This window comes from Trichomonas vaginalis, chromosome V (assembly GCF_026262505.1).
Source record: "Trichomonas vaginalis G3 chromosome V, whole genome shotgun sequence".
Lineage (NCBI taxonomy): Eukaryota > Parabasalia > Trichomonadida > Trichomonadidae > Trichomonas > Trichomonas vaginalis.
Genome location: NC_067207.1, coordinates 165,801 through 185,536, shown reverse-complemented (window position 1 = coordinate 185,536; position 19,736 = coordinate 165,801). Strand labels below are relative to the sequence as shown.

Below are 19,736 nucleotides of genomic sequence, written 5' to 3'. Positions count from 1 at the left end.
ATAAAAGTGGTTTGGAAACCGTTATGAGATGGTTAGAGGACATACATGACTATGAGTTTAGATATGACAAGATAGAATATGAGAGAGGTCCTATAAACCGGAGAAAGTGTCATAACAAAGAAATTTTATTAGTAAGTAAATGTGGTTTGAAATAGGACTACTTGTTTTAGGTTTTTTCCATTGTGTCATTTATTTCTTTGACGTGGCAGAAAGATATAGAGAATATGAAGATGAACCAATGCCTGCAAATGTTCAGTATATGTACTCGTAAGAGATATTTTTATCTAATATTAAATGGACGCACAGAACTTAGCGAATGCACAGCAACCTGGACAACCAAACCCAGAGAATATTCCAAATGAAGTTAGAATACAAACTGCAATGGCAAACTATGGTCAAGTGCCAACAGATGTACAAATGCAAACTGCCATGTCAAATGACGCTGCGTTAGGTTTGCCACCATGGTATGCAAATATGAGATGGAAAGAGTTTTATACAAACCCTGAAGTGGGATATAAACAACTTTATGCAGATGACGCGAACACAGGAGTTGACCCAGAATATGTTTTCTACCAGAGGAGAAACAGAATGTATGAGCTCCAGTTAAAGAATGCTATGGAACTCAACAGGAAACGCAAAAGACTAGGCGGACATTAGATTTTTACATATAGTAAAATGGGTTTCTTCAGTAGTATTGGAAACTTCTTCAGAAGAGTTGGAAGAGGTATATGGAATGGAATAAAAACCGTAGGAAGAGGAATTTGGAACGGTGTCAAAAATATTGGTAAAAGGGTAGGTCAGTTTGTTGGTATTATACCTAAAGACCCTGAACCAGAAGAGCAAGCTCCTGTTATACAACAGCCTGAACCTGCACCACAGTCTAGTTGGCAACCAAATCCAACACCTCAACCGTATTAAAAAATTATATTTTTACCGTTCGATAGTAGTTGTATATGAAACTAAGTTCTAAGTAAAACGCATGGTATAATGGAATTATTCTTTTTCTTCCATCTGTAGTAAACCATACTTGAAAGTCTGAAATACTTCCACTTGGTGGTTCGTATAACTTTGTAGGTTTTTCGTAAAAGTCATTTGCCAAGCATAAGAAAGAGTTTTGGGCGCCAGAAAATGAAGCATGAACAATAATAGCATCTTGGTCGAAAACATTTTCATATGTTCCATTAGGGTTTTCGACTTCATAAAAGTCTGGGTGTACTGGATATGCTGCAGGCTGATTTAACATCCTCATAAATCTATACCATGCCAAGTTGTTATATTTTGTAGAAATATAAACACGTTTTCTCCAAGGTCTTCTATTCTATTGATTTTAACAGTTGCATTTTTCCTGTCATAAATAATATCGAGATGGTATTCTCCCTCGTCAATGTTATACTGGTTTGCATATTCGATATAGATATCGTTTATTTTTTCTTGAAAAGCTTGAAGAGTTGTTTCTAAGTTTACAAGCAAACTAACTTGTAAAAGTTTTCCCTGTTCAAATTTCTCATACATACGTTTTTCTTTGTTATAGTATCGAACTTCAAAACCGACCGTAAATGGGAAACCATGTATGGCTTCTGAAAAACTTCATTCTACGAAAGCCAATAGCTTTTGTGACAGATGGGTCTCTTAGCCATCTTAATGGGTAGTCAAAACGATAGCCTTCATGCTTTACGGTCTCTGTCTCAAACTTTTGACCGACATTAGTAAAAAGTTCATCTAATGGTTTAGTTGTAGCAACTCTTGAATTTTCTTTTTCTATTGGAAGCATATTTTATCTAGAATAAAATGTCGAAAGATATTGCTTCCATGAGAGAAATACAACACAACCGACAACTCATTATGCAAGCTCTAAATAAGAACACAACAAACTTTTCAAACTATTCTAAGATATCTGAGTCATTGAAAGAAGGAAACTTAAAACTGACATTAAACCCAATGACAGATGAGTTTCTATTTCAAGACAAGAAGAACAATACTGTCTGTATAAATCCAACAAAAGGAACTTTAAACGAGAAACCTATAAATGAACTTCTTTTGAAAACAGATGTTGACAACAAAGCTGACAAAGAATATGTAGACGATGCAATAGCAAAAGAAGAAGAAAGAGCTAACAATGCTTATGCAACAAAAGAACATACTCATCCTGAACTAGCAGACAAAACATATGTTGACAATAAAATGTCAAGTGAAGTGACAAGAGCTGAAAACGAATATTCTAAAAAGACTCATACACATTCTATATCTGAAATAACAGACTTAAACGTTAGCCTTGAAAAGAAAGCGGATGAGGAATATGTGGCTAGTAAGTTAGAGAAGAAAGCAGATAAGGAATATGTGGATGAAAAAGATAATGAAATTATAGAAAGGGCTGAATGGTATCATGAATGGACATCGAAGATTTTAAAAACTAAAGCTGATACAGGATGGGTTTCAGGATGTTTAGACCTTAAAGCAGATAAAACTTATGTTAACGATGAGTTAGAGAAGAAAGCAGACAAGAACCATACACATGATTTCTTCACAACTGTTGCTATAGAAAGTATTGAAGGAACGGTTGAAGGAACTGGTGGGGATGCATTATATTGTAAACCTCCTAACTTTCCACAAGGTTTAACATCGGATGACGACATAACGACGATGAAAAACATTAGATGTAAAGATGTTTATGTCATGAAGGATGAACATAATATTAAATTCACTGCTCAAGATTTATATGACAAGAAAGCAGACAAAACAGAGCTTCAAACATTAAAGACAGAAATGCTTCAAACATTATATCCTATAGGCTCTATTTATACGTCAATGAACTCTACCAGACCAGAAACAGTTCTGGGTTTTGGAACTTGGACTCAAATAGTCGACAGGTTTTGTATTGTGCAAACTCTTCAAAGGAAACAGTGGAAGTAAAACGATTTCAGGTGAAAATTTACCTGCACACAGTCACTACATAGATTTAAGTACATCTCAAGCAGGTTTGCATAGTCATAGATTTTGGGATTGGTCAGGAATGACAAAAGGTAAAGGATATGATGTTAAAGAGGACGTTAAGTTTGCTATAAATTGTTACTGGAATAACACTGAGGGAGGAGGAATCCATACACATCACGTTTCAGGATATACGCAAACAACGGGACAAAGTAAAGAATACATGCCACCTTACATGACAGTTTACGCATGGTATAGAATTGCTTAGTCGTCATTTTCAACTTCTTTAGCATATTCGTCAGGAGTTGTCTTATATTTGTTAGGAACTGTCTTTGAAAGTATACCACCTTGAACTTTGACAAGTTTGAAACGAGGTCTGACAATAGTAGTTTTATCTTCTGCTTGCAGTGTGTACATTTTGCCATGTTTGCCTAAAACTTCATAATATTCTCTTGTATACTTTCTTCTATTTTTACGAACACGAATGTGAGTACCTGTCGGGTTCCCATTGTTGTCATAGTCAATAGTATTTTCATATGGGTCGCGTTTAGGTATTTCTATTTTTACTTTGTCACCTTTCTGAAGTTTGAAGCCCGGCATTCTTTCTTGTTTTGTCTCTTTTGACTAAATTATTAAATATATAGTCTTTCTCTAAGTCAGGGTTGTTTTTCATTTCTTCGGGGGAGTGGTTTCCCAAACCTTTTTGTTTACGGCTATTGTAAATATTTAAAACTTGTCTCATCTTTGCCATGGAGAAGTGTCTATATTTGTCGTCATATGACATTTCATTTGCTTCACCACCTTTGTGGTTGGTTTAAGTCTCTTAACATTTTTATACAACCGTCAATGACACCAAGAGCAGAATGGTTTTGTCGACAATGAAATATGGTTTACATTTTTTGAACGCAGATAGTTTTTTACATTCATCTGATTTTGAAAGAACTTTCACAGTCAGATGTCAGTTTTGTTGGATGGTATTTGTCAACGAATATTGTCAAAGCAGTTTTCACATCTAAAATATTTTTGGACCATAATGGTATGGCTTCACAGTATCTTGTGTTTTGACCGACAAATATTAGCCAGTATGGTGGTCCATCTGTTCTAACTCTCGGAATGTTTTCCAAGATATCCATAAACCAAGCATTTGGTGTTGAACTAAAGATTTTTACCATGAGTGCTTTCTTTGTCGCTTTAGAAACATAGGGGTCCTTGTTTGGATTCGTCATTTTTATCCTATAAGAAATGGTTTATTTGGCGCATTAGCAGGAGTCGCATCTAGATTTTTACCCGCAGTGGGAACAATAGCCAGAGGTGTAATTTGGAGTTGGAAGGAAGATTTTGAGTACATTAGGTATACTTAAAGAGAAAGCACAACCTATTATACAAACTGTACAGAAAGGTTGGGATGTAGCACGAGATGCAACAAATCTTATTCCAAATCCTGAAACAAGAGGAAAAGTTCAAGGATGGATGGACAATGTAGGAAGACAAGCAGGAAACTATTATAACAAAGCAAATGACTACTATAACCAAGCAGGACACTATATGGACCAAGGTGAAAGATCTCTTTAACAGAGGATATAACCATGCACAACAATGGGTAAACAATAACCAACCTCAACCGCCTCAAACGTGGGGAATGTAAAGTTTTTTACTGAGATGAAATGAACAATACAGCATTGAGACAAATGGGTTCAAGATGGATTTGTCGGCTTTCCAGCAGTTACACAACGTGTTTGTCAAGTTCTTCCTATACCTCAGGAAGTTTTAGACCGACTTAAAAAACCTAAACAACCAGTTGAAAACAAACCAAACTAAAATTTTTTACTGAGATGAAATGACCGAAGAAGTTGAAACGGTAGATTTGACACCACAAACAAAAAGTTCAGAACCATTGTCAAAACCTGTCAAAGAACTTACAGATGAAGAGAAAAATTCAATAATAGAAAGTGCCAGGTCTGGAAATACAAACCCTAACTACAAAGTCACTTTTCATAAAAATGGAACGGCAAGTATCTCAAAAAAGAAACAGACTCTCACAAATAAAATATTGAAGTCTGAAGGAGCTTTCGAGACAACAGATGGAAAAGTTTACTTCACTGACCAACAGTTCATTATAGAACATCTCATTGACTTAGAGTCGAAATATTCTAAACTTTACAACAAACACAAAAAGTTGAAAGGAAAACAAAAACAAATGGCATATGATATTTATGAAGATGTTGACGACACAACTGTTCCTGCAAGTGAAGTAAAGTCAGAGAAACCGAAAAGTGACGAAAAACCGATAGAAGAAGAAAAACCAAAAACTGAAGATAAACCAAAACCAAAGTTTAGTTTCCAAACTAAACCAAGTCAACCTTCATTAGCTGGTATGGGTTGGCGTCAAAGACTTATGGCAGCAGGCGGTTATGTAAAGTAAAGAAAAAAATATTTTTTTATTTTTATAAAAATGCCCCCATATAGAATGGATAGAAAATCTGCTAGAATAAAAGCAGAGTTGCAAAGATATGGTTGGAGAGTTTCGAAGAATTTTAAATATAGGAAGGGAAGACCCATAAAAGTCTATGACAAATTGTCTGGTCTTCGCTACGAAATGGATTTGGAAACAGCACGTGCAAATTATCCAAACAGACTAGAGAGGTTAGAAGAAGAACGTCTTATGGACATGCCTTTCGATGTTAGTGAACATTGCATGAAGTAAAAATTTATTTTAAAAAAAGTGACATTTTTTTATTTTATTTGAAATGTACGCTGAGTTTGTTGGAGACGACCGTTGGGAAACTTGTTTGTTAGATGAGAAATATGAAATGGCATACCATTTTAAAAAATATATTTTTACATATATTAAATGCTTCAGGTTGAAAAACAAAGAACAAAAGTAGCAGATACAAAACCGTTAGACTATATCTTTACAAATGCTGGTAGGACTATTTCAGATGAAGAAATTTCATCCCGAGTATACAGGTTTGACTATCCAATTCGTTGGCTTCAAAGTCCTTCAGATGCAAAGGCAATAGGATTTAGAAGAGTTTTGTTTTCAAATAGAACTAACGCATTTATGTTCGCAGTATATTTTCATGGGCAGTATAAAGGTTCTGATGGTCTAATAGACAAATTTGACGAAATGAGAATCTTTACAGTTCGTTCAGACGAAAGTCTTGAGAAAACTCTAAATGACTTTCAAACTTAAATGAACAAATATTATTGGGAATTTCAAGAAAAATACGACTCTTTACTAAATGGAACATACTATCTGAAACTAGAATATGACAAGATGAACTCCACCGTTTCATTTCAAAAGATTGAAATTAACCCTCCAAGAGATACAGAGTTTTTATTTTGGAAAGTAGACAAACGTTCTTGGGCACAATTTCTTCGGTTACTAAACCAGAACGAACCATTACCACCAGATGGTCCATTTCAATTTATACTTCCACCAGCAGATTTGACAGTTTATAGAAACGTGTTTGACCCTCAAAATGTTATGTGTCATGCAAGTTTCAGTTCAAGCAACAATAGTTTTCTATGTATTGGTAAGGACTTTTATGACTTTGCTTCTAAATTCTACGAACCACCTAGTAACAGTTTCTCTGACTTTCAAGTTTGGTTCACAACAAATGGTGTGCAACATATTATTCCATTGTACTATGACTTTTATCTCGAATTGTCTTTCATATATAACTACGGAAAAGTGCTGAAAAAGTATTGAAAAATAATGTTTATGTTAGCATGTTAGATCTAACACGTTTTCTAACCACTTTTCTAACATCGTAGAAAACTCATGAAAACAATTTATTTTTGACACTTTCACAAAAAAAATAAAAAAGTGAAGTTAAAATGAGATGTTTACTGAACTGGTTGGATGTCGCCTTCACAGGTTATGTAGAACGGCTGACCCGAGAAGTGAAGGAGCGACTGAATTGCCAATTTCATATGGGGTAGGGGGTTCTCCTTGTTTGGTATTTTTATCCAAGGACGTTTGTTTAGGAACTTAACAAGAGCTTCTCTTTTGGCGTCCTTTATGTCGTCGAAAGGAGTGTTTTCTGGTATTTGAATTGGAATTCCGGTCGAAGTCTCGAGATTCAAGGCAGCCCTTCCAGAAATAGTGGTGAACTTGACCTTGGGCTTCATGACCTTGCGCAAGTAGTCTTTTACGCAGTCGTTAATTTCAATTAGGTAAATTGCCTCGTCAAATCCTTCTGGCATTCCGAGTCCTTCCATCCGACAGGAAAATATTTTCCCGACAACTGGAAAAAATTTTCCGGACAAAGGGAAAAATTTTTCCTTCCGACAGGAAGAACTCTTCCAGTTGTCCGTCCGTAAACCATTCAAATTTTCGAAAATTGAGAACTTTTTGGTCGAACTTCAGAAAAAGTTTTTCCTTCCGACAGGAAAAAATTCTCCATCCGACAGGAAAAAATTTTCCGGACAAAGGGAAAAAATTTCCTTCCGACAGGAAAAGTTCTTCCTTCCGACAGGACACAAACGGATGTCCGACGTACCACCAACCGAGTCCATTCCCAAACCAGAGGAACCTAAAGAACCACAACAGTCTCCTCAGCAACCTCAGTTCCAGCAAGTACCTCCGAATTTCTACCAATTTCCACCTCAAGGTTACTACCCACCACAAGGCTTCCCGAACTACCCTCCTCTGCCTATGCCTTACTTCCCCAACCCTTGGATGTTCCAGCAAGCTCCACCCCAGCAATTCCAATCTCAGTCCAAATCGAAGAGAGACCAAGAGTTCGAAGAAGGTCTGAACCGTTTACGCAAAGAGTATGCCATAGCTCCAATTGAGAGAAAGTTGTTCCCGGACCAAAAATATAATTTATGTTAGAATGTTAGATCTAACACGTTTTCTAACCTCATTTCTAACATGGTCTAAAACTCTCGAAAATCATGAAATTTACACCAAAAATAAAGTTTATGTTAGAATGTTAGATCTAACACGTTTTCTAACCTCATTTCTACCCTCTTGAATTTTCATGAATTTCCTTAAGATAGAAAAAATAAAGTTAGTTTTATTTTTTGTATTTTTTTGTATAAAAGATATGATTTCAGGGATTTTTTTGACGAAGTGTCAATCTTCACTTCGTCAAAAAATAACAGTTATCTAATGAAAAAGTGTCATTTTTTCATTTGACGAGAATGTCGGGTAGATGGTTAGATCTAACCTCATTTCTAACCTCATTTCTAACCTCTTGAATTTGTCATGACTTCTTCGTAAATGTTTTGTCATGACTTCTTCGTAAATGTTTTGTCATGACTTCTTCGTAAATGTTTTGTCATGACTTCTTCGTAATGAGTGTAAAGGACCCAAAAATAAAGTTTATGTTAGAATGTTAGATCTAACACGTTTTCTAACACGTTTTCTAACCTCATGAATTTTCATGAATTTCCTTAAGATAGAAAAAATAAAGTTAGTTTTATTTTTTGTATTTTTTTGTATAAAAGATATGATTTCAGGGATTTTTTTGACGAAGTGTCAATCTTCACTTCGTCAAAAAATAACAGTTATCTAATGAAAAAGTGTCATTTTTTGTATTTTTTTGTATAAAAGATATGATTTCAGGGATTTTTTTGACGAAGTGTCAATCTTCACTTCGTCAAAAAATAACAGTTATCTAATGAAAAAGTGTCATTTTTTCATTTGACGAGAATGTCGGGTAGATGGTTAGATCTAACACGTTTTCTAACACGTTTTCTAACCTCTTGAATTTTCATGACTTCTTCATCGTAATGAGCGTAAATGTTTTGTCATGATTTCATCGTAAATGTTTTGTCAAGACTTCTTCATCGTAATGAGCGTATATGTTTTGTCATGACTTCTTCGTAAATGTTTTGTCATGACTTCTTCATCGTACATGTTTTGTGAAGAATATAGCAACAGTCTGAATTCCGGCGGTTGCTTTTTATACAAAATTCATGCAGGAAATTCTTGAGTTTTGGTTGAAAGAATACGGTGGAGCCAAAAGTGGCTCGACCTCAAAACAAGCATTTTATGAGCTTACAAAGGGTGTTATGAATGAATTCAAATGTATTTACATACATCCTGACCTCGTTCATTTTGTTGCTGAATTCAGCAAAAATAAAGTTTATGTTAGAATGTTAGATCTAACACGTTTTCTAACCACTTTTCTAACATGGTCTAAAACTCTCGAAAATCATGAAATTTACACCAAAAATAAAGTTTATGTGAAGAGGTGAGATCTAACACGTTTTCTAACACGTTTTCTAACATGGTCTAAAACTCTCGAAAATCATGAAATTTACACCAAAAATAAAGTTTATGTTAGAATGTTAGATCTAACACGTTTTCTCACCTGTTTTCTAACCTCATTTCTACCCTCTTGAATTTTCATGACTTCTTCGTAAATGTTTTGTCAAGACTTCTTCGTAATGAGTGTAAAGGACCCAAAAATAAAGTTTATGTTAGAATGTTAGATCTCACCTGTTTTTTCACCTCTTTTTTCACCTCTTGAATTTTCATGAATTTTCCCGAAATAAAAAATAAAGTTAGTTTTATTTTTTTTATTTTTTTATTTTGTATAAAAGACATGATTTCAACAATCGGCACAACAACAATTCAAACAACAGCACCAAACTCTTTAGTCATGAATCCAACATCTATGTTAGTAGAGATGAAAAGCTTCATTCCTTCTTCATATACTTTTGAAACAGAAATCCAGAAGATAAAGCAAGAACTTTTAACAAGTAATTTAAACTGTAGTGCGAAAGATGAAACAAATGAACAGTATCTTTATGAAATGCAGGACATTATTGACCATTTACCCAAATTGCCTGAAATCCAACAACAAAAACTCACTATTCCTGAATTCGATGAAATAGAAGTGAAACCAACTGACTCAGTAGAAATAAAGAAGTTCATACGAAAGGTAAACTATGAGTTTCTAGGATTTCATTGCAACCATAAGGTTATGGACAAAGATTGCGATATGGTATATAAGAATGTTTCTGACATATATAAATCTGAAGAATTTAAGACCTACGACAACTTTGTTTCGTTAGTTGCTGAATGTGTATGGCAGATAAGAGATAAAGATAGAAGAGGTAAGGTATGGAATGAACAAATAAGACCCGCTATGTTTGAGATGAAGAGAGCAATTGACGCTTTAGTTGTTTTAGCTGGTTTTATTTCAATGTATAACGCAAAAATGAACCCGCAATGTTCTAAATGTAAAGCAGCAATGAGGAGATATAACTACTCCGTCAAAGAGATAGAACGTATGAGAAACGACTATACAGATTTAAAGAAAGAAGCAGAAAAACCAGCAGAAAATAAAATGGACATGTTAGAATTTCTGAACAAAAACTATCCAACAGCAGAAGATTTCCTTCTATCTGACGTCAAGAAGAAGTATAAAGAAACCTTCGGTATCGTTAAAACATTCGATGTACTAAAAGAAGAAATAGAAGCTACAAAATTGTTTAAAGTCATGAACCATCGCAACATATACCATGTAAAACGCTTGTAAATAGTTATGTTAGAAAAGAGGTTAGAAAACGTGTTAGATCTAACATGCTAACATAAAATATATTTTTGGTCATTTACAATGAAGTCTTGACAAAACATGGAATCTCTTCCCTCGGAAAACCGAGAGAAGCAATCATATGACAAAGTCTTGACAAAACATTTAAGTTCGATGAAGTCTTGAAATTTCATGAGTTTTGTGTGTTTTAGACCATGTTAGAAAACAGGTGAGAAAACAGGTGAGATCTCACCTCTTCACCTAAAATATATTTTTGCTGAATTCCGTATGAAATTTCATGAGTTTTGTGTGTTTTAGACCATGTGAGAAAACAGGTGAGAAAACAGGTGAGATCTCACCTCTTCACCTAAAATATATTTTTGGTCATTTACAATGAAGTCTTGACAAAACATGGAATCTCTTCCCTCGGAAAACCGAGAGAAGCAATCATATGACAAAGTCTTGACAAAAACATTTAAGTTCGATGAAGTCTTGAAATTTCATGAGTTTTGTGTGTTTTAGACCATGTTAGAAAAGAGGTTAGAAAACGTGTTAGATCTAACATGCTAACATAAAATATATTTTTGGTCATTTACAATGAAGTCTTGACAAAAACTATCCAACAGCAGAAGATTTCCTTCTATCTGACGTCAAGAAGAAATATAAAGAAACTTTCGGCATTGTTAAAACATTCGATGTACTAAAAGAAGAAATAGAAGCTACAAAACTGTTTAGAGTCTCACGAATTCATAACGTTTACCATGTAAAACGCTTATAAAATAACTGGGGTAGAAAAGAGGTTAGAAATGAGGTTAGATCTAACCATCTACCCTAAAATATATTTTTGCTGAATTCAGCACAAAATTCATGAGTTTTGTGTGTTTTAGACCATGTTAGAAAACGGGTGAGAAAACGGGTGAGATCTCACCTCTTCACCTAAAATATATTTTTGCTGAAAAATGACCAAATTTCATGAATTTCCTCATATGCTTGCTTCCCTCGGAAAACCGAGAGAAGAGATTCCGTACGAAAACAGTGAAGAACAGCGAGTAGATAAAAAAACTTAGTCGCCAAAACTCTATGAAAATCGTGAATTTCCTTAAGACAGAAAAAATAAAGTTAGTTTTATTTTTATTTATTTTTTTATTTTGTATGTAAGAACAGAAATGACAAACATTGAGTTTGAAACAGTTAAAAAGATAGACAATGACACCAAATTGGTTAGAATAGGTGATTTAAACGTAAGATACTCAAAGAAATACAACAAATATTCTTTGTCAGACATTATATCTCCATCTGGAAAGAAAACAAAGGACTGGGTTAGAATTGCTTCTAGTCAGAAAATTTTGACAAGAAATCCTGAGCTTATGATATCGGTAAGATTCTATGGAACTGCAGCATATCTTATAGACAAAAGTCTTATACCAATAGTTTTGTTATGGTTAGACCCAGTTGTTGGATATAACTTCATAACATATGGTTCATTCGATACGGAACGTTGCAGTGAAGGCTTACTTTACATCGTTCAGAAACCGAAGGACTTCAATACAAAGAGATATAAGATAGGAAGAACATATAATATAACTCAAAGATATGACAGTACAGTCAATAGAGTCAAGGTTGTGTTTGCTAATGATATGAGAGCTGCAGAAACAGAACTACTTGAAAAGTTTGAGAAAATATATGGTGCTCCCATAAAAGGTAAAGAAACGTTTGAAGTAGATGAGATAGATAAAGCTATAAAATTATTTGACGAAGTTGCTGAAAAATACATGTAAAGCGTTTATTTTTGGTCTTTTGTGAAAGTCAGAAAATAACGCTAATTTTTTATAAAATATTTTTTTATCTTGTATGTAAAGACAGATATGTCAACAACAGAGAACACAACAACTGCTATCGTTCATGAAGCTATAAATGAAGAATACGAGTACATACAGTTTAACAAACAACTCCGTCTCATTCGTTCGGTCAAAGACGATATGTACCAAATGCAAAGTATTTTGAATGCTCTTCGTTCTACAAAGCAAGCATATCATTGGTTTGAAAACCAACAGACAAAAGAACTTTTAGAAGAATTTCCTCATATGATTGCTTCCCTCGGAAAACCGAGGGAAGAGATTCCGTATGAAAATCGTGAAAAATTGCCAAATGGTTTGAGAGGATATTATGTACATAGACTTCTTGTAAATGCTGTTGCAATGTGGGCTTCGCCTCGTTATGCTTGGAATATTTACAGACTTCTTGACGAAATTCATAGACAAGAACGTGAAGAGATGGAAAACAAGCTTGAAGCAAAAGACAAAAGCATTCAGAAAAGAATACCACGTTCGGTACCAAAAGGAAAGGAAAAGAACTATAAGTATATGATTTATACTGAAGAGATGGAAAATGAAGAAGATAAAGATATGGTTATGTTGCATTTAGTCAGAAGAAACAACAAAAGCTTTTACGACCTTGCTAAGATTTACAAATCTGACAGAAATTGGTTCTATCGCGAAAACTTACCGATTTCAATGACACCGAATGAAGATGTGAAACAAATAGTTCAAGATACGTTACCTCAAACACACTATGATATGAAAGGTTGTACAATACTTACCTTCAAAGAAGACTTACCGCTACTGAAGGAAAAAATAACAGAGTATTTTGACAACTTCAAACAAGTAGAGTAAATGAACTCTTTATTTTTCAAGCTTGACTTTTTACAATTTGAACTTTGTTTGCGTAGATATGAATTCTGAAAGAAGTATGAGGGTCTTGTATGACTTTGTACTTCTCCCATAGTTCATGTCTGTCAAACTTACCTGCCATGGACTCTTTCATAAGTTCCATGAAATCGTCTTCGGACAATCCGGGAAAAGTATAATGTCAGTAAGTATTCTTTTAACATCCTTACTTAAACTCTTTGCTGTCTGTACACAAATGACAACTGAGATGTTAAAGTGTCTGAGCTTCTTAAGAATTCGACACATATCTTGTTCTCTATTCTTTAACAAAGGATGAGAGGCGAAATCATCTAAGATAAGAAGACACCTATGAGGGTATGTCTTCCAATCGTAAGATTGCAATTTCTTCGAAATGTATTCTATCTCTTTCTGTTTGTTTCTGAAGTGTTTCTTCTCTAATATTCTCTGCATTTCCTCATTTGGGTCTTTAAACTTAGAATTTATATACTCATTTATAGCATTATACTTCAAAACTCTTCTTTGGTACTTCTTTATCCAATCTAACAACTCAGAGTCTTTTATACATACTAACTTAGACTTCTTTATAATATCTTTGAACGAATTGACGGTTTGGTCAAATTGACCAGAAGTACTACAAATGACAACTAACTCATAGAATGGGTTCTTCTCATCTAGTTCTTGTTGTTGTGCAGCCATTTTAAGATAAGTGAAAGTCTTACCCGACCCAGGTGGTGCAATTAGACCTGTTATACCATTCTGAGCAAATAAGAACTTGTCATGTATGGGTTTTATCTGAGCATTTTCTAACTTCCTCTTGTTCTTGTTTAAAACATTCTCAAATTTTTTGTCAATGTCAGCAAACTTTTTTTCTAACATATTTTTAGAAAAATTAAAATTTTTATCTTTTAGAAAATGTCTAGCGATTTCGCTATCTATATTCGAGACAAGCTTTTCGACAGCAAAACATCTGTCGACCATAAAATCTTACATAGTGTAAACAAGAAAGGTGAATTTGTTCTAAAGTTCTGTTTCTGGGAATATGACAAGAACCATAAAACATTAAGCAGAGCAGTCTTAAAATTTGTCAATGACAGACTTGTTGACAGAGATGACGCCGATTGGAAAGATGAAGTCCAACAAAAGTTCTTAGAATGCAAAGAAGACACATGCGCCGTTCTTGAAGATGAAATAGAAAACAGAATAGATGAGCTATTAAAGGACAAAGAACTTTTACATAAATATAGTTGCGCCAAATTTGACATAACTCCACCAGAAAAGAAGAAGAAAGAAAAGAAAGAAAAGAAAGTAGAAGAAGAGAAGAAAGAACCTGAACCAGTTCCAGAGAAAAAGAAATTTGACATGTAAAAATAAAATTTTATTTTTAGAACATTTCTGGGTCAATGTCAATGTTCTCTTCCTCTTTAGGAGTAAACACTGGCTTAGACTCTAAAATCTTTTTACCCAATTTACCTTGAACTTCTACAACTTTAGACTCATAATATTCATAGTCGTCTGCTTTCTTTGGTTCATAAGGTATAACAAGTTTGTATGCTTTGCCTTCTTTAAGGTTTGAAAACCTTCTGTCAAAACTTTCTTTGACTGCTAACAAACCTTCTATGTCTAAGTCTTCAAATTTCGCACCATTTTTAGTCACAATAGCAAACTTAACTGGTTCGATGTTCCAAACTTTGCTGAATGAAGACTTTTCAAAATGGTAGAAGTAAACATTCAAATATGTGAATGGGTCTAGTTCTTCTTTAAGTCCTGACATGTACTTGTTTACTGAGATGAATTTTGCCATCTTTTCTATCGGATAAAAAAATATTTTTTTTAAAATTTACTCATAAAAATTTTTCTTTGTATATACACCATTCTGAACATCTAAAAGACTTTTGACATTTGCCAAGAATGTTCGTTTAGACGCTGTCATATAACCATATTCTTGACAATATTGTTTATACGAATCGTACAATGACCTTTCATCTAAACACTCAAAGTCAGTTTCATCTATGAACAGTTCATATACACTCTTGTTTGCTTCTAACAATGTTTGTCTCTCTTCGGTATGTGGAATTTGTCTTGGATTGAACTTAGAAATATCTAATGTCATAAAATATGAGAACAAGTGGTTGTAAAAGTCAGATGTCAAAGTTTCTGCTAAGTCGTCAAAATATTCTGTATCTTGCATATGAGCTTCTGACGTTCTGACAACTACATATCTTCTGTCAGAACTTTCTAACTTCATCGGAACAGCATTGTTTGAAACCATAATGAAATTTGCAACATTTTCACAAACTCTTTGGTCTTTATACTTTCTTTCAACAACTCCAACTTTGTCTGTTATAAGACTCTTCAAAGCATCTGAGTTCAAAACTTTTGTTGTATCTATACTTTGAAGTTCGTTACATACTATAAGTTTCATATTCTCTATTGAGGAGTTAAACTTGCCACAGATGTTTTCTAAGTTTGTCATATTCGGATTCGAATAGCCCTCTAATAGTTTGCATAAGATATCTGTAAAGAAAGTATTCTTACCTGTTCCTTGTTTTCCAATTATAATGAGAGCAGTTTCATTTTTAGCACTTGGATGTTGTAAGATGTTTGCAAACCAACATAAGATATACTCATAGACTCTTTCGTTTCCATTGCATATAATTTCTTTGACATGGTCTAACCAAGCTTCTATAATATTTTCTTTCCATTCTACTTGTTCATATTTATATCCAGTGAAGATAGAATAGAAGTTTGGAGAAGGTGTATAGAACTTTATACCACGAACTGAAAAATCTTCTAACTTTGACAATAAGATATCCCAAGCATCTAACATCTTCATGCCAACTTGTACGACTTTTATTTTCTTAAGTTTCTGTCTACATTCTTGTTCTGAAACTATTGTCGCTTTAGGTTTGTTAAAGACTACATCCCATTCTTTCATAACATAACATTCTGGGGCAGAGTCGACATAAATGACTAAACGTTTCAAATTCTCGACTGCTTTGTTATAGTCTCGAAATGGACACATATTTCTGAATGCTTGGAAGTCATAAAAATCTGAAACATCTATTCTGTACATTTTTATAAAAATAAAAAAATATTTTTTTTATTCTTGACTTTGTTGTTGCATTTGTTGCATTTGTTGTTCTTGAGCTATTTGTTGTTGAAGTTGTTCTTGTAATACAATACTTTCACCAGTTGCATCTTCCAATTCGAAACTTTCTGCCGTCATTGACAAATACATAGGACATAAAAGTTTTACAGGAACAAAGTTTGCGTCAACTAATGTCAACGTTATACTTGCCAAAGTGTTTGAGTTCACTAAGGTTGAAAATTCTGCATTCGAATGAACAATAGGCAAACCAGCAGAGAAAGTATTGTTTATACGCATAAGTATCTTTTGGTCATAATAGTTTCTGTCGACATTCGAATAACACTTTGAACCTAAGTTTGAAACAATATATAAGATTGGTGTGCTTAATGTCAATGGAATAGACATTCCTTGTATGACACCTTTTCCTGTTATAGGAAAACTGTTGTAGTAAAAACCAGAAATAAGTTTTGTATATATAGCTCATATCGTTTATAGTAAACTCAGTCGGACATCCAAACATAATGAAACCTGCTCTAGTTGCAGCACATGTTACACCCGTACTTAAAGTATTAAATAAGTCAACAAAACCTGTTGGTGGTATATCTGAGTAAGTATCTTCAAAGGAGTATTTTTTACCATTCACAACAATAAAGTCTTCTGGTGTCAAAGAGCAAAACAGGCTTTAGTCGTCATTGTGTTTAAAGTTAGTTTACAATACCGTCCTTGAGGACTTTGTAAGTTTGTTGTTATAGAATTATATGACTCAGGGGTTTTTAGTCGTAATAGTATAAACCATTATATCTTCTGCCATTTACTTAGCAAATAAATTTTAATGAAATGTTGTGGTCGTCAAATATTTTTATGACGTCTGGGAAACTATACTTTAAGTTCAACGTTTCACCTCCTTTCATAACGTATATCTTGTCAATGACATTATATGAAACACCACAGCAACCAATGTCGGGTTCTATTTCTTTGATGTTATATCGTCTGCCTCTGTCAAAAGTTTCAATAGTTCTTTCAAAACTTCATGAGGTGCAATGACATATGAGTTCACTTTTACAGGGTTGTGTTCAACCAAGTTTAACATTATACTTAAAGCTTGACAAATCTTCTCCTGAGTTTTGAAGTTTGTCTTTCAGTTGTTGGTAGTCGTTTCGAATATCTGCAACAGAACTTAAGTCTCTGCTAACTTCAGGATATGTTGGTTCTTTTACAGGAACAATTGTTATACCATCTTTGTCTTCGTATGGTTTCCCCACTTCAACATCTCTGTCTTTTGACATTGACAACAACACTTTGACTGTTTGTTTGAGTTGGTGAATTTAACTTTCACATCTGCCACCGCCATTAAACCTTTTGAAACACTCACGCTTCTATTTTTTCGGAAATGACATTTTACTTAGAATAAAAAGATGGACGTATTCGAGTATCTCTTCGAATTGAAGCAGAACAAAGTTTACACACACAAACAATACAAATACATTGACAGAATAGTTCTTTATACAAACAATGGTAAATGTTATAGAATAGCAGTCTTTTGCTGAACCAAAATATTTCCATAAAGCAAAGAAAGTTGGTATAACTGAAATGGTGAAAGTTCTTGACGTTGACAAAAATATAACAACAAAACTTACAGATATTCTAAAGGAAAGTTTATAATACAATATTATGTCAAAACTGGCGTACTGTCAATATTTGACGGAGAGAAGTCAGTTCAGAAACAACTTACTGACCTGCTGCCAAAATCTGCTCGATGGAAGCTGTCGTTATGCCAATCTGAGGAGCCCCAGCAGGTTTTCATCGAACGAATCTCAAAAGAGCATCTTCCGTGAAAAGTGCTATTGGTTTTTGTAAAACTTCTTTGCTCTCAGTTCATCTGGACCGTCTCTGTCACCAGTATATTGTATTTGTACAGTACCAACAGTTGAAAATACCACCCATAAAGTCTTCTGAGTCAGCAAATGGAATGCCAAGCCAAAAGTTTTGAACGGTCTCCATTTGTATATGAGTTTTTTGACCTCCTGTATGAGTCCATACTTTCACATATGGCATAATAGAACTTTGCATTTCAGGTTAATGGTTGTTGTGAAGTTGTTGTTAAAGTTCATAGCATCTAATGTCAAGTTGTATGACCTCATATCCTCAACTGTAGAATATTCTTCTCTTGGATAAATATTGCCATCTATGTTTATATGATATTTAATACCGGGTTGTAGAAACAAGAATAGTCATTTATAGTTCGTCTGAAACAGTACAAACATAGTATCTGCATGTTTCATTGCAGTTGTTAAAGCAATATCTGTTCTTGCACCTGGGTCAGCACTTTGGTTTCCAAACTTCACCTGCAAAGTCTTCTGACAGATATTTGGTGTATAGGGAACATAAGTGGAACTGCAATATATTTGCAGCTAAAGCATTTGAAATATCTGGGGTCCAACATATAGACTGCAAGTCTGCTTTCTATTCTCTTGCATTTCAAACTTTTCGCATGTGAACTTAACTGGGGTCCCAAGCAGTTCCAGCAGCATTGAAATAATAGTTTACTTCATTGTTGAAGTTTGAGAAACCAAAGTCTAAGTCAACTTTGTCTTTGCAAAATTCGGCGAATGACGTTTGATTTGTTCCCTTTACGTCTGTAATAGTGAATGGGTCTTGTGTTGGTGCAATGACTAAGTTATTTTTGCTTGGAGTAAGTTCGATAGAAATTTTTCCTGCCCAGTTTTGGCAAGTATCTTAAAAACCTGAAGATGAGGAAAGATGACAAAGGAACTCTAAGTTTCAGTTTTACTTTGGTTACTGCTGCTGCAGTTTGTCCAGAAAGGTTAACATAAACTCCTGGAAACGTTAGGGTCAATCTTATTTTCTCAATATTTGCATACTGGTCTGTTTGTTCTCTAGCTTGTGGTTGTACTGAGTTTCTCAAAGCGAACCATTCATAGTTTGCCCATGTTACTGTTTGAACTAAGTCAGAGTTAGAATATATCTTATATCCCATGAAAACTTCTGGAGCATATTGGTATCCGACATAGAAAATTCCATTGCAACCTTTCTTGTCAGACAACTTGGCAGAAGGTTTTATTTCAATGTCTTGTTCCACGTATAAGAATGAGTTGTCAATAGAAATAATATGAAACCTGTCGCAAGCAATATCTACTGTTGTTGAAGAACCTTCTCCAAACTCACCTACGTTTCCATAAGAAACAGCAGTTGTATATTCGTAAGTTCCAGAGAACTATTTCTGACCTTCTAATGGCATTGTCGCATTCGTTATACCATTCGGAACATTTCCGTTCATGGCATCCAAAACTGTTGGCGTTATATTCTGAGCGCGTACATTTCATATGGGTAAAAATATGAAGGTTTGTTTTTGGAACCAATTCCAGATGACAAGCTGACAGAAACTTTTGTACCAAAAGACGAAACAAACTTTTCACTGTTAGCAAGACCAAAAGTTTGTTCCAGACAAAGTTCTAGTACAAAAGAAGTACACAATTCCACAAGGAGTTGGATTGTTCGGATACAACCTTGAACCAGATG

The 19,736-nt window shown here is 34.2% G+C and overlaps 16 protein-coding genes and 1 pseudogene across 17 annotated transcripts, besides 1 other annotated feature; 10 read left to right on the top strand and 7 right to left on the bottom strand.

The window, feature by feature from the left end:
* Positions 1 to 294: 294 nt before the first annotated feature.
* Positions 295 to 657, top strand: TVAGG3_0255570 (uncharacterized protein; the record flags this gene model as incomplete). The annotated part of the gene is made up of 1 exon (XM_001315801.1): positions 295 to 657. One exon carries the CDS (start codon positions 295 to 297, stop codon positions 655 to 657), a length of 363 nt encoding a protein of 120 aa, XP_001315836.1.
* Positions 658 to 2,223: 1,566 nt separating this feature from the next.
* Positions 2,224 to 19,481: a mobile genetic element.
* TVAGG3_0255560 (uncharacterized protein) lies at positions 3,193 to 3,483 on the bottom strand (the record flags this gene model as incomplete). Its single annotated transcript, XM_051228201.1, has 1 exon — positions 3,193 to 3,483. A coding segment is annotated over one exon (291 nt), but the record flags the coding sequence as incomplete, so codon positions are not given.
* Positions 4,766 to 5,038, top strand: TVAGG3_0255550 (uncharacterized protein; the record flags this gene model as incomplete). Its single annotated transcript, XM_051228200.1, has 1 exon — positions 4,766 to 5,038. A coding segment is annotated over one exon (273 nt), but the record flags the coding sequence as incomplete, so codon positions are not given.
* TVAGG3_0255540 (phage tail repeat-like family) lies at positions 5,126 to 5,350 on the top strand (the record flags this gene model as incomplete). The annotated part of the gene is made up of 1 exon (XM_051228199.1): positions 5,126 to 5,350. One exon carries the CDS (start codon positions 5,126 to 5,128, stop codon positions 5,348 to 5,350), a length of 225 nt encoding a protein of 74 aa, XP_051097929.1.
* On the top strand, positions 5,396 to 5,632 carry TVAGG3_0255530 (uncharacterized protein; the record flags this gene model as incomplete). The annotated part of the gene is made up of 1 exon (XM_051228198.1): positions 5,396 to 5,632. One exon carries the CDS (start codon positions 5,396 to 5,398, stop codon positions 5,630 to 5,632), a length of 237 nt encoding a protein of 78 aa, XP_051097928.1.
* On the top strand, positions 5,780 to 6,121 carry TVAGG3_0255520 (uncharacterized protein; the record flags this gene model as incomplete). The annotated part of the gene is made up of 1 exon (XM_051228197.1): positions 5,780 to 6,121. One exon carries the CDS (start codon positions 5,780 to 5,782, stop codon positions 6,119 to 6,121), a length of 342 nt encoding a protein of 113 aa, XP_051097927.1.
* Positions 6,778 to 7,152, bottom strand: TVAGG3_0255510 (uncharacterized protein; the record flags this gene model as incomplete). The annotated part of the gene is made up of 1 exon (XM_051228196.1): positions 6,778 to 7,152. The coding sequence occupies one exon, from the start codon at positions 7,150 to 7,152 to the stop codon at positions 6,778 to 6,780; it is 375 nt and encodes a 124-aa protein (XP_051097926.1).
* On the top strand, positions 7,421 to 7,768 carry TVAGG3_0255500 (uncharacterized protein; the record flags this gene model as incomplete). The annotated part of the gene is made up of 1 exon (XM_051228195.1): positions 7,421 to 7,768. The coding sequence occupies one exon, from the start codon at positions 7,421 to 7,423 to the stop codon at positions 7,766 to 7,768; it is 348 nt and encodes a 115-aa protein (XP_051097925.1).
* TVAGG3_0255490 (organellar and viral DNA polymerase type B) lies at positions 9,489 to 10,427 on the top strand (the record flags this gene model as incomplete). The annotated part of the gene is made up of 1 exon (XM_051228194.1): positions 9,489 to 10,427. One exon carries the CDS (start codon positions 9,489 to 9,491, stop codon positions 10,425 to 10,427), a length of 939 nt encoding a protein of 312 aa, XP_051097924.1.
* On the top strand, positions 11,588 to 12,199 carry TVAGG3_0255480 (organellar and viral DNA polymerase type B; the record flags this gene model as incomplete). The annotated part of the gene is made up of 1 exon (XM_051228193.1): positions 11,588 to 12,199. One exon carries the CDS (start codon positions 11,588 to 11,590, stop codon positions 12,197 to 12,199), a length of 612 nt encoding a protein of 203 aa, XP_051097923.1.
* TVAGG3_0255470 (uncharacterized protein) lies at positions 12,695 to 13,093 on the top strand (the record flags this gene model as incomplete). Its single annotated transcript, XM_051228192.1, has 1 exon — positions 12,695 to 13,093. One exon carries the CDS (start codon positions 12,695 to 12,697, stop codon positions 13,091 to 13,093), a length of 399 nt encoding a protein of 132 aa, XP_051097922.1.
* TVAGG3_0255460 lies at positions 13,110 to 13,804 on the bottom strand (annotated as a pseudogene). Its single transcript has one exon. A coding segment is annotated over exon 1 (695 nt).
* On the top strand, positions 14,315 to 14,473 carry TVAGG3_0255450 (uncharacterized protein; the record flags this gene model as incomplete). The annotated part of the gene is made up of 1 exon (XM_051228191.1): positions 14,315 to 14,473. A coding segment is annotated over one exon (159 nt), but the record flags the coding sequence as incomplete, so codon positions are not given.
* Positions 14,490 to 14,909, bottom strand: TVAGG3_0255440 (protein of unknown function, DUF4108 family; the record flags this gene model as incomplete). The annotated part of the gene is made up of 1 exon (XM_051228190.1): positions 14,490 to 14,909. The coding sequence occupies one exon, from the start codon at positions 14,907 to 14,909 to the stop codon at positions 14,490 to 14,492; it is 420 nt and encodes a 139-aa protein (XP_051097920.1).
* TVAGG3_0255430 (Poxvirus D5 protein-like family) lies at positions 14,946 to 15,581 on the bottom strand (the record flags this gene model as incomplete). Its single annotated transcript, XM_051228189.1, has 1 exon — positions 14,946 to 15,581. The coding sequence occupies one exon, from the start codon at positions 15,579 to 15,581 to the stop codon at positions 14,946 to 14,948; it is 636 nt and encodes a 211-aa protein (XP_051097919.1).
* TVAGG3_0255420 (uncharacterized protein) lies at positions 15,754 to 16,181 on the bottom strand (the record flags this gene model as incomplete). Its single annotated transcript, XM_051228188.1, has 1 exon — positions 15,754 to 16,181. A coding segment is annotated over one exon (428 nt), but the record flags the coding sequence as incomplete, so codon positions are not given.
* Positions 16,209 to 16,601, bottom strand: TVAGG3_0255410 (uncharacterized protein; the record flags this gene model as incomplete). Its single annotated transcript, XM_051228187.1, has 1 exon — positions 16,209 to 16,601. The coding sequence occupies one exon, from the start codon at positions 16,599 to 16,601 to the stop codon at positions 16,209 to 16,211; it is 393 nt and encodes a 130-aa protein (XP_051097917.1).
* Positions 19,482 to 19,736: the final 255 nt, after the last annotated feature.